The 12,595-nt window shown below is 47.5% G+C and overlaps 1 protein-coding gene across 1 annotated transcript; it reads right to left on the reverse strand.

Annotated features, from left to right (window-relative positions):
* Nucleotides 1-8,230: 8,230 nt before the first annotated feature.
* Nucleotides 8,231-9,167, reverse strand: LOC123085625 (senescence associated gene 20). The gene has a single exon (XM_044507286.1). It carries the CDS (start codon nt 8,809-8,811, stop codon nt 8,404-8,406), a length of 408 nt encoding a protein of 135 aa, XP_044363221.1. The 5' UTR covers nt 8,812-9,167; the 3' UTR covers nt 8,231-8,403.
* Between the last annotated feature and the right edge of the window lie 3,428 nt (nt 9,168-12,595).

Below are 12,595 nucleotides of genomic sequence, written 5' to 3' on the forward strand. Positions count from 1 at the left end.
ATGCTTGTTCAAGTAAGAACAGCACCCAAGCACCGGTCCACCCACATGTCAAATTATCAAAGTACCGAACGCGAATCATATGAACGTGATGAAAACTAGCTTGACAATATTCCCATGTGTCCTCGGGAGCGCTTTTCCTGGTATAAGAGTTTGTCCAGGATTTTCCTTTGCTACAAAAAGGATTGGGCCACCTTGCTGCACTTTATTTAATTTTGTTACTTGTTGCTCGTTACAAATTATCTCATCACAAAACTATCTGTTACCACTTATTTCAGTACTTGCAGAGAATACCTTGCTGAAAACCGCTTATCATTTCCTTCTGCTCCTCATTGGGTTCGACACTCTTACTTATCGAAAGGACTACGATAGATCCGCTATACTTGTGGGTCATCAGGCACCCAAGCACCGGTCCACCCACATATCAAATTATCAAAGTAACGAACGTGAATCATATGAGCATGATGAAAACTAACTTGACGACAATTCCCATGTGTCCTCAGGAGTGCCTTGCTTTATATAAGAGTTTGTCTAGGCTTGTCCTTGCTACAAAAAGGATTGGGCCACCTTGCTGCACCTTTGTTACTTTATTTACTTGTTACCCGTTACAATTTATCTTATCACAAAACTATCTGTTACCGATAATTTCAGTGCTTGCAGAGAATACCTTGCTGAAAACCACTTGTAATTTCCTTCTGCTCCTCATTGGGTTTGACACTCTTACTTATCGAAAGGACTATGATAGATCCCCTATACTTGTGGGTCATCACCACATACTACGCACCTGTCTAGGAGCCTCTCATATTTTCACTTTACAGATTTGGCGCTCTGAGTCCCGGATCATGGATACAACGTATTTTAGAGGCTTGTGCACATTGATTCTGACCCAGCGAAATCTTGGTTCTGCGTCTCAATGAACATAGCCTCTCCAACTTTCCCTGCGAAGGCCGACACTAGATGGCTATATTTGTGAGGAACATCTAGGATTGAATCCAAATATCCAGAGTATCCAGCTTCACCAGCGTGGGTTTTGTGATGCCATCATATGGTGTTATAATCATAACGTCACCCCTAAAGTTCCAGGGTCAATCCTGCATCACACGTTCCCAATCTCCAAGATAGAAAAATCGCATAGTATAGAGATTGTCCTCCAGCGGCCTGAATTTCACATCATGTGCCAGATTCCATGATATTCTCATGTTATTGAAGAACGAAAAGTGGCTATGGCTTGTCGATGTGAACTCGAGCAAGTGCCATCCATCTAATCGCTCCAGAGGTGCCTCCTTTTCATCATAGACGACACCCTCAAGGTCCTCCTCACGGAGTCCTAACTCAGCCATCATCCTCTCAACGTCGGTCGCTGACCTCGAGCTCGTCCTAGCCTCTGCCGGTGGCGTTCCCTTAGTCGCCATGTTTGGAATCCTAACCCAAATATTAGATCGGGTGTTGCTGAACGAGTCCTATTCCACCAATCACCTCGAGGACTCAACCAAGGCCGGGTGGAGATACAAAGACCCCCCTTAATCTGCCCGAGTCTCCTGCCTGAGATAGCGGTCGTGGTTGGGAACAACTAATTCAACGAGACATGGCGTCGCTGAGAGAACAAGAAACCCTAACACCGAAGGAAAACTTTTCAACACATATTTGGTTTATACACTTCCTGGAGTTTCATTTAGCTGATAGCCCATGGATCTAATCTAGTTGGTCTTTTTCCAGTAAAGTGCAGCCCATGGAGAGGTAGTCAAGCAGGTTAGTACCATTCACTACCTTTAAAAAAGGAGGATTACCTCCTCTGCATCAATCAATACACAGAACCATCTTTATTATTATTCAACAGAATCTGACTACATAAATACATAGATCAATCTGAAGCCTCCTATCTAGCGAACAAAGTCGCAACACCTACACCTGATACTGTGCCTGGACTGCATGAACGTGCATCGGGCCGAGAGCACCATCTGGTCAGGCTGACCCGCAACATGCATCGCATGCGCATGCTCTCTATCTGCCACTACCATATTCCATCGTCCCATCTTCAGGAAAGATCAACATATTCACCTTGCCAAGCCATACTGTTGTGGACGCTACCACGACGCTAGACAGTGTCACCCTCCTGCACGCATCCATCCACCCGCTCCCGTTGCCGAAACTCTGCTACGCCGCGCCACTGCCCATCGTTGGTCTTGCGGTAGATGTAACACTGCTCCTCCTCTTGTCCCCAACTAGCCGTTGCTTCAAAACTATGCCCCCATGAGGGAGAACAACACCGAAGACACCATCATCGTTCGACCCGGGAGACCCAGATCTAGAGTTTTCCTTGGAGCATCATGAGCATGGTGCCACAACCTTCCACGAGGATGCCTCGAGAAGGAAACAACGCCACAGACACCGCCATCGTCTTCCATGACCACAGTCGACACGATTCACTGGAAGTCGCGTCACCCCGATCTCGTGGTTGGCTGGATCCGTGCGGAGCCTCGCCGTAAGACGAATATCACCGCGGGTACTCTGATATGGAGCCTCCAGCGCCCCTCACAGGTCCCTCCATGCACCGTGGGCCATTCAAGGCCACACCGCGACGGATCTGGACAGGACTCCAGATTTGTAGCCACCGCTGCCAGCCATCTCCATGCCAAGCAGCCCATCACAAGGCAACCACTCCGCCAACCATGGAGCTCCCTCGCCGCCACACAGTAGGGGCGCCGCCCTAACTGCCTCCCCGGCTTCCCCACAAGATGCGCCCCTGCCACCTATTGGGAGATCCCGTCGCATCCACCCGTCCTGGAGCCTTTGGCGCCGGGCCCGCCGCCTCTGCGGCCCTTGCCAGCGGCAGGAGCAGGCTAGATCGAGGGCTGGCGGTGCTAGGGTCTTAGGACCCCTGGCGTCGCCCAGGGGAGGCGACGCGAGGGGTACCAGAGCTAACCACTGCTGCTCCCTACCATTCACTACCTTAAAAAGAGGCGTCATCTTAGGCTCCTTCATCCTTCAGATCTAAATTGTATTCCGATAAACATCATTGATCAACAAAGTGAAGCATGTGTTAGCCCAATAAAACTTTTAAAAAATAGAGGTCACCATTCTTTTTTTCCTTTTTAAAAATGAACACTATATTATTACATCAATATTCAAGATGATCCAAATACAACCGGCCTCTGCAACAATAAAACACTAAGAGACTATTTAAACTTCGAAAACCCACACAACCAATCATGTTGGAGGATGATAATTCGTCATATAACTATAGCACTGTTGCACTACTACATTTTCTCCTCCCACTTTATTCTTACATGGTCTGAAAAAGGAGGGATAATTCCCAGCCTCTATGTCAAGTGTTCCACACATATAAAAGAACACTATACAATCGCTTGTTTGAGAGAAATGTATGCATCACACATCCTATTGCTAGACTACTGCTTCTAAGTGGTTGTACCGATATTTTTGTGTGTCATGCGCCTCCACACTTGCAGTAGAGCTTTACTACACTTACAGTGAGGTTAGCTATGAATATTGTGTGTGTGTGATGTGGCTTTGTTTAATTGGATAGTACAAGCCACCCTGAAATTCATAGAGGGGATTAGTGGGGATTGGGGAAGGAGATGTCGTTTTATAAGTAAGATACGTAATAATTTCATTGGTGTAGCACTTTTGCTTGTAGTAGAGCCGTGCTATGCATACGGCGATTTGTGTCTGATGCGTGTCCGATGCACAATAGGCACCATCCGAAGCAGTTCGCTGGCACCTTCAGTCTGTTGGGTATGAGTGACATGCGCATGTTGTACAAAAAGCGTCGGATGCAGATCAATTCCGCTTGCAGTAAGCACCATACTGTTCCAATGAATAGCCATGTAACCTATAAAAACACAACTCTATGTTTATTAAATGCAATATCATTGCAACTATTTCACGTGGCTTGAACATAAAACATAGACTCCAACTACAGTTTGGACCTTAAGTACTTTTGTCTAGTGATAACCAATTTTTGTACATATCCGAAATACTATAAGACCAACTAAATAAGAGATACTATAAAATCATAAAGATTGGGAGCCAAGATATACCACATATCACACTAGCCGAGTGCAAAAAGGGCATTGCAAGAGCAAGTGTTTAATCTAGAAACTCTTTACTTTTGCATGAACAACAAGATGTGGGGGAAGTACAAAGAAACTTATGTCTCATGGGTGTTTATGGCTGCTTGAAGACATTGTTGGGGGAAGTAATTGACTTAGTCATGGGTGGTATTCATATCTTACAAGGGTTCAACCGTAGTTGTCTTTGTCTTATACTCTGCTCAATAATTCATAAAAAGATGGTTCTGTGCATTAGAATGATGGACACGCCGATAGTTTAAACTCCTTTATCATTATTGTTTTTTTGAAAATTCTGCCTTTTGGTTGGATTGCATGTAATAGACTCCTTAGGGCATCTTCAAAGCGGACTCTCAAACCTTCACTATATGTCCGGACCATAGTGTTCGGACCACTTTTGCCATCCAATGGGAACCTGCATATGTCCCCTTAGCAGTTCAGACGTACGGATTTCGGTATCCAAGAGACAAACGTGAGGGGGCTTTGCCGGAGTCCGGACATGTACTTGACCAATCACATGCATGGTCCCTCTCTCCTCTCAACCTCACATGCATGGTCCCCCCCTTTCTCTCTTCCAACCGGACACATCACAAATATCCCACCACGTGCATGGTCGCCGCTTACTTTTTCTATTTCCAACCGGATACTTTATGATTAACATTGGATGACTCTTTCTCGCATCATGTCAGCGGACCATGTCCGAACATAAAATGGACATATACCCAAGACATTTGCAGGTCAGCTTTGGAGATGCCTTTAGTTCGTAAACTGATTCTAGTGTGGCATGTCCTGTTTTGTTTGATTTGGCAATTTCACCCTGTTTACACTAAACTATGAAATAAATTATGGCCTTTGCATCTTGATGCAAACACCATATACTACGTACTGAAGCCTAATTTTCAAAAACTAAAATAAAATATAAGGACATGGCACAAACTATCTGTCATCAGTTCATAGCCGACAGCAGGCAGGTTCACATCACGAATGGATCAAATAGATCCCCACCTTAGACCACATACACATGCATGCATTGTGCCTAGTTTTAGTTACGAAATATCAATGGCAATCCCTTGCAAAGTCTCCCTTGCAAAGTCCGTATTGTGCGCCATCGCAAATCATCACCTCACTGCGCTCTCGCTTTCCACTTGGGCAATTCAGAAGCTCAGTAAGATCACTCGTAACTTCATCTGGTGTGGAGAAGACTCGGAAAACACGTCTGGCGGACATTCTCTGGTCAATTGAAAGACTGTCTGCCGGCCTAAGCCCATGGGGGGCCTGGGAATCACTGACCTCGAGAGATTTGGTCGGGCGCTCCGACTGCGCTGGCCTTGGCTTATGTGGACTGATCCTGGCCGCCAATGGGTGGGCTCTGCGGTGCCCTGCGATGAGACGGATATGGCGCATTTCAGGGCTTCTACCACCATCTCCTTGGGCAATGAGAGAAAATCCTTATTCTGGCACGACGACTGGACAGGACGGGGCCCCCTGTCTCGGGCCTTCCCGGAGCTGTATAAAATTGCCACCAGGAAGAGGAGAACTGTGATGAAGGAGCTCCAGGAGGAGAACTGGATCAGATCGGTGGCCCGTCTTTCATCGCCTACCCATCTGCAGGAGTTCATTGCCCTCGCATTAGCTATCTCTCAGGTTGAGTTGAACCGGACCAGGAGGACTCCATCACTTGGCGGTGGACCCCAAATGGCATATACTCTGCTGCTTCGGCCTACGCGGTCCAGTTCTCTGCATCCTATCCCAGGTTTTCCCCCGCCAAGATTTGGGAGGCACACGCTGAGCCAAAATGCAAGTTCTTCGCCTGGCTTGTGCTCCACGGAAAAATCCTCACGGCCGACATGCTAGCCATCCGTGGCTGGCCGCACGACCCTCGCTGCCCCCTTTGCCTTGGGGCACCGGAGACGGCCACTCATCTCTGCAAGGACTGCCCGTTTGCCGCCGCAATTTGGTCTCACGTCCAGGTGTGGACGGGAGAGGATTCTGGGGCCACGCCCACGTTGCCCCCTTCGATGGGGATTTCGGACTGGTGGGATTCGTTCACCACCAATTTGCCCAAGGACGACGGAAGAAGGCGGAGCGGTCGCTTCCTTTACACCATCTGGAACATCTGGAAGGAGCGAAACCGACGCATCTTCAATGGAACTCGCCTCACGCACTTAGAGGTAGCAGCTATTGCCTTCGACGACATCAAGCAAAGGACTTTGGCCTTTGGCCGAGCACAGGTGGCAGCCGGTATCGGTTGATTAGTTCCTAGGGGTTTTTGTCCGGTTTCTCTCAGAAAACCGAAACTCTCTTGTACATAAACTTTACCCTCCTTCTTATATGAAAAGACAATGCTTCTGCCGGTTTCTCAAAAAAAATATCAATGGCAATCGACCGCATGGCACCACTTGATCAAGCTGGATCGGAGAAAGCGAGGGAGCGAACGTGACACGTTCGTTTCGTCTGGAGACCTAGTCCTCGAAGGCATAGCTAGTGGCCCGCTGCTCACTCGTCACTTGCACATCCAGGGAACAGTTTTCATGCTCGCCCAGTTGCTGGCCTGGACGGACTACGACGCAGTGCTATTGCCAATTGTCACTGGCTAGGACATTTCCTTCTCCTATGCTTTGATGAAGACGACCCATCGTTTCCTTCCTCCCCTGTTGTCGAGTACTTTCGGTGATTAAATCCCAACTCGTGCAAGATTAGGTTTTTCTCCGAAAAGGATGATAACCCCCGGTCTCTGCATCGAGGCAAGATTAGATGTTCTGTCGAATTTTTCAATAGCAGGCACGACATCGATGTTACGATCCAATTGGAATGAAATACATTGAGTGCTGAAAATTAACATTCCAGCGTCCTAGAGTAGTGGCCTGCGATAGCGTGGGGGTGCTTGAACCGAACTGCTGTTTCGGAGCTTTGCCTTAGCCTTAGCCTGAAAGGAGGACGATGAGACGACCAAGTACGTACATCCATTATTTATCCGCACAAACTGATTTCATTTTGTTCAAAACGTAATAAGTTGAGTATGAACAGTATAGTACAATAATGTAGAGCTATATAATTAGGGTGGTTCACAGTTGACCATATACATATATAAGAAACCACAAAAATCTGATGCCAGCCACAAGTACATGCATACAAATACATAAAAGCTCATGCATATGGACGTCGACTCCGAAAGGCAAGTGAGCTGGTTCGTGAGTATCGCTTTTCCGGCTCGCCGGTACAATTTACAGCGCCTAATAATTCAGATAGGTACACGCATGAGTATGAAACTATGAAAGTTCAGTCGAACAAGGCACATGTTTCAGACCTGCAGTCCTCCAGGATCCAGAATGCCCATCGATCTCATTGCCGAGAGAGCAGCTATCATATCGGATTATCTGGTGGCATGCTGTCACGCACATCACAGAGCCAAAGATCAAAAAGCTTATGTGCGTCTCGTGTAGCCAGTGAAATCCTCAACTTTTCTCAAACGAAGTAAAGTATAACTTGTTGGATTTTCTAAAAACCGCTCCTTTTTTGTACAAAAGGTGCTGAAAGCCTGAAGTGCTCTCCAACAGCATGTCCAGATGACCCAGTTCAGAAGCAAAGGCAAGGCCCCAAGATAAGAAAAAAAGAAAAACCAAGACGAAAACACAGACGGCTTTTGGGTCAACCACCTTTTACACGTCGGAAATAATTGGGAACGGACAGTTCAGTTGGAAAAGAAAAGAAAGCAGAAAAGTGGGCAATTGTGTGAAGGAAATTCCAGACTTGTTGTGTTCCTCAAGTGCCATCGGGAACCCAGCAAACTTCACATCAAGGATTTGTTTGGTGCGTGCTACGCTGAAAGCAACACCCTCAACTTTCCCCCGGATACGGGAGGCTTTCCGCCGCTCTGGTATGAATCTCTGCATCCGTGTACTTGGTTTATCCAGACTTTTTGGTTTCCAGCAAGCTTGGATTTGTTCCCTACGTATGCATTTTTTGTTGCCAAGAATATCTGAGAGGTGCCACTCTTAAGGAAGCATCAGTTCCTGGCTCAACAAGTTTTCAATGTGTGGTCAAATCAAATCAAGAGGGAGTAGCTCTGTTCAGCTGAAGACCGGTCATGACACCAAGGAAACAGAAAAGGAAAAAAAAAATGAAGGTGACACGTCACACATTGCTTGAGGCTCCAATACAATATACTACTTTTATTCAGCTGCAAGAGCAAGCCCCAGTAGCAGGAGTACACACCATAATCCATGATCTAGACCAAATAAATCACGCTGCTAATTCAAGCACGCAAAGCAACTCCTTTGATTTCTAGTTTACTCATTCGTAGGCGTAGGCTCTGTTGTTAGATGGCGAGGACGAGGCCCGGCAGCGACTTGCGCGCGCGGTCGGTGCGGCGGCTCTGCCACAGGCACTTGGGCCACTTGGGCGTGTGCGCCGGCGAGGAGAGGCCCGAGGACGTGGACGAGGAGGGGGAGGAAGAGGCAGAGGAAGAGGAGGAGTGGCTAGGGGAGCCCGCGCTGGCGTTGTTGGTGGCCGCCGCGGCGGAGAGGCGGGTGACGGTGAGGTCGGTGTTGAAGTACTCCCTGAGCTGGGTGATCACCCCATCGGGCCCGACGGTCCAGGCGTGCACCCAGTAGAGGAGCTGGCCGGCGCTCCCCTCGGCGATGACGGTGGAGCCGAAGGCGTCGACGGAGCGCGGGCAGAACCTGAACTCGGCGTTGGTGCCGGCGCCGGTGAGGAGGCGCATCATGTGCTGGTGCGCGGGCGGGCCATGGAACCACCACTCGAGGTCCGGGGCGAGCAGCTCCTGCGCCCGGCGCGCGTCGCGAGCGTTGAGCGCCTCGTAGAGGCGCAGCACGAGGAACTTGCCGCGCTGCTCCTCCGTCTCCCCGGCCAGCTCCGCGTCCGGCGCCGGCGCCGCCGCGAGGGACTGCTGATGGTTAGCCAGCTCCTGGCGCGAAGCCCCGCGTAGGCTTCGGTCTGCACTGCTTGAAGGAGAGGTCGAGGAAGCCTCTTGCGACGGGAGCGCGGTACTGGAGGCTGGTGGAGGCGATGGATTGAGGTTGGAGCTGCTGGAGACTGGCGAGAGGGGTGGAGGGTTTAGCGGGCGCGGAGCAGCTTATATAGGCCGCGCGCGTGCGTGCTTATCCCTGGGGAGGGCGCGTTTTTGAAGCGTTACTACTCTAGGTGCCATTTTCATTTGTGTCGTCGGGACAAGTTTAGGAGCGGTGGCAAACATGCGTTTTTTCCCCAGCTTAGTGCAAGACACGGTGCAACGCTAGGTGCGTCAAAGTTCGTGTGTGAGCCATAAGCCATTGGATGAGACCTCTACGGCTGCAGTGTGTGCTTCAGACCCGGCAAGTGGCTAAATTGGGGTCTTAGGTCTTAAATGTTAGGTTTGGTTGCGATGTCTGTTTGGTATTAGGCCCAGGCTATCTGCGTCCCTTCATCAACTGGATAGATGTAGCGACAGTTTGTTGATTAGACGATATTTTTAGCTTTACTGTTGTATGACTTTGTAGAGTCTTGTGAGAATAATTAATAAAGTAATCGTATGCATCGTCTAGGTGCAGAAGACCGGATTTCATCCTCCTTTTTTAAGAAAAAAGTACAACAGCCACTGCTGCGTAACAATCTGCGGGCACAAGCTTGCGCCGGTGGAGAGACATGTGATGCCAAAGGGCCGAGTAGTAGTACAGTACAGTACAACGCAAACAGTTTTGAAAGGAGATGGGCTCGTGAGCCGTCACTTGTCAGAAGGCAGAGGCGGCCCCAGCCACATCTTGGGGCGGTGAGCTTCGGGGTAGGTGTCGCTCGCTCGGTCCGTAGCCACGAGCAGTGTCTCCGCGAAGGACCGAGGAAAGTGGTTGGTTCCTTCTCAAAGGATGATCGCCCGCCATGTCGTGCGTCTAGGCTAGGCTCTAGAGTAGCAGCGCGCGCGCTGCAACATTTGCACCCATCGATCCGATCCAATCCGGTGCTCCCTTCCCTGCGTCTGCATCTTGAGGAGTAGGAGTGTACGCACGCACGTACGCTGTGGCATGCATGCATGACACTAGGGCATGGCACTGTACAGTAGGAGCAGTAGAATACTCGCAATAATGCGGCGCCTTTTAGGCAGCATGGTTTGTCGTCTGCCGGGGGCGTGGCAATCGGGGGAGGCCCAGGCGGAGGCAGAGCCGTCAGTCGTCACCGGACCGGCCGAGACCGAGAGCACGCACGTAGTACGTACTAGCAGCTCATCCGCCAGTATGGCCGCACTACGGAATAATGAATTCCGTTGGGGGAAAGGAGGAGGAGGAGCGAAAACACCCAGTTCGATGCATTGGTTGGTTGGTGGGCGCTCACGATGAAGCAGCAAAATCTTCAGCCAGAAAATGACTACTACTAGTATATACTGCTCCGTTGAGACGAGCCGCGCTGTCTGACGCCCCACGTCTGTGCATGCATGGATAGCCTTCAGAGCATCTGCTTATGCCGGTTGTAACGGGGAGTATCATATACTCTCTCTGTAAACTAATATAAAAGCATATGATACTAGTCTATAATACTATATCTCTAATGCATAGTATCATATGTTGGTATCATGGAGGACTACATTTATTGTCATGCATGACACAAAGTAGCATATCATTTAGTATGATACAGTATCATGATATGATACTCAAGCCTCTTTTTCTTCATTTAAAAATATATCACTTTATCAAAATTGCTTAGTTGACATGCATGATGCTACTTATAATACTTCCATTACGGGCAGCCTTACAGCTAAAGACCGGGTGAACTGAATGAACTCAAATACAAACGGTCAAACTAGTTCTTTGACTCTTCTTCGTCTTCTGACCAGGCAAGCAGCCAAGTACACATCCATGCAGACCGCTTTCGTCCTTTACTTGCTTTTGGCCTTTTACCCCGCCAGCGCTCGGCTATAATCACCTCCACCGTGTCCGTGTGGATAATCAACACCATCTGATCTGGACTCCAATTGGCCACGTCAACTCTGCTCTTTTGCGCTGAGATAGATATTTCCCCACTAATTTGACGACATATAAGTAATGCTTTATCCTTATTACTTGTATTTATCTTAACATGCACCCATGCCATCTTATGAAAGGCTCACCTCAATATGCATAGATTTTTTTTTCCATTATTAGCCCATCCCCACTAATTATCTCAACATGTGCACACATTCTCCATCACCACAAGTGTCACCTTATCAAAGACCCACAATTATGTTGTGTTATACTTATTTTCAATTATCACCACATATGTCACCTTATCAAAGACCCTCAGTTGTAGTAAAGCAGCGACAAGTAGTATGAATCATAGCGAGTACATACTTTCAATTAATTTTAAATGTTACTCCCTCCGATCCAAAATAAATGCAGTTCAAATTTGAACTCGAACCACAACACTTCTTTTTGATCCGGAGCGAGTATTAATTTAAAATGTCATGTTTCATATAAATTTTTTTTTAAATAAATTGTAACCGAACCCCGCAGCAGTGTAGTGTATCATCTATGTAACCGCATCTAGTTGGTGTAGCTGTAAGTGGATTGACTTTCTAGGAGTGCAAATTTCTTGCATTGTCCTGTCCGTTGTGCAGACAAGACAATATCATCTTACAAAATCTCTGTTACCATTACTTGTATTCCCTCCGTTTCTAAATATAAGTCTTTTTAAAGATTTCACTATAGACTACATACAGAGCAAACTGAGTGAATCTACACTCTAAAATATGTCTATATACTGTTAAAGTTGTGTCGAATATTGTGTACAAGGTAGGTTATAGTTGGACTAGGAGTTGTATTGTGTTTAGATAAGCCTCTCATATATAGTGGGGGTAGACACACGATGTAATTTATGCCAACATAATAGCACCAGAACGCAGGGGAAGCCGGCGGCTTGTGTCGGTGTCCAGGGTAGGGATGAAAATGGAGTGGAAACTTTCCGCTTTTTCGGAGGAAAAATGAAAGCGGAGAGGAAATATGAAAAGGGAAATGGAAATTTGCAAAATGAAAGTGGAAATGAATTTTTTTATGTGGAAACGGAAACAAAAACGGAATGATGTTTTCCGGTGGAACATGCATGGAAATGGAACTGTGAATATGGAATTTCTGTTTGTACTATAGTTCTATAGCTGCTTTGTAGCCCAAGCACCAAAGAGAACACAATGACACAATTAGTAGAATGGATCTAAGGGCCAACTTCTACTACCACACATGTACTCAGCTTGACCCTATACGCAATTGTCCGGTACTACTACAATACTACACTAAGTTGCTAACATAATGATATTATTTTGTAGCCATGTTAACTCATTAAATTTGTTTGTTTTTGTGTGTATTTCTGTATGATTCAAGGGGTTTTTAAGTTTCGACCAATGCCTATTTCTGTTTCCGTATCTGCTTTGTATTCGTTCCGTGTCCGTTTTCGGCAGTATTTGTTTCCGTATTCATTTCCGGGGTTTCTGTATTCGTTTCCACTTCTGCAAAAAAATATGAAAAGAAATATGATATCACTCAGTTCCGTCC

The sequence above is a fragment of the Triticum aestivum genome, chromosome 4A (genome assembly GCF_018294505.1).
Source record: "Triticum aestivum cultivar Chinese Spring chromosome 4A, IWGSC CS RefSeq v2.1, whole genome shotgun sequence".
NCBI classification, from domain to species: Eukaryota; Viridiplantae; Streptophyta; class Magnoliopsida; order Poales; family Poaceae; genus Triticum; species Triticum aestivum.

Bases quoted from the DNA above. Each gene is read 5' to 3' on its own strand.
- LOC123085625 (XM_044507286.1), bottom strand. From the start codon at position 8,811: ATGATGCGCCTCCTCACCGGCGCCGGCACCAACGCCGAGTTCAGGTTC.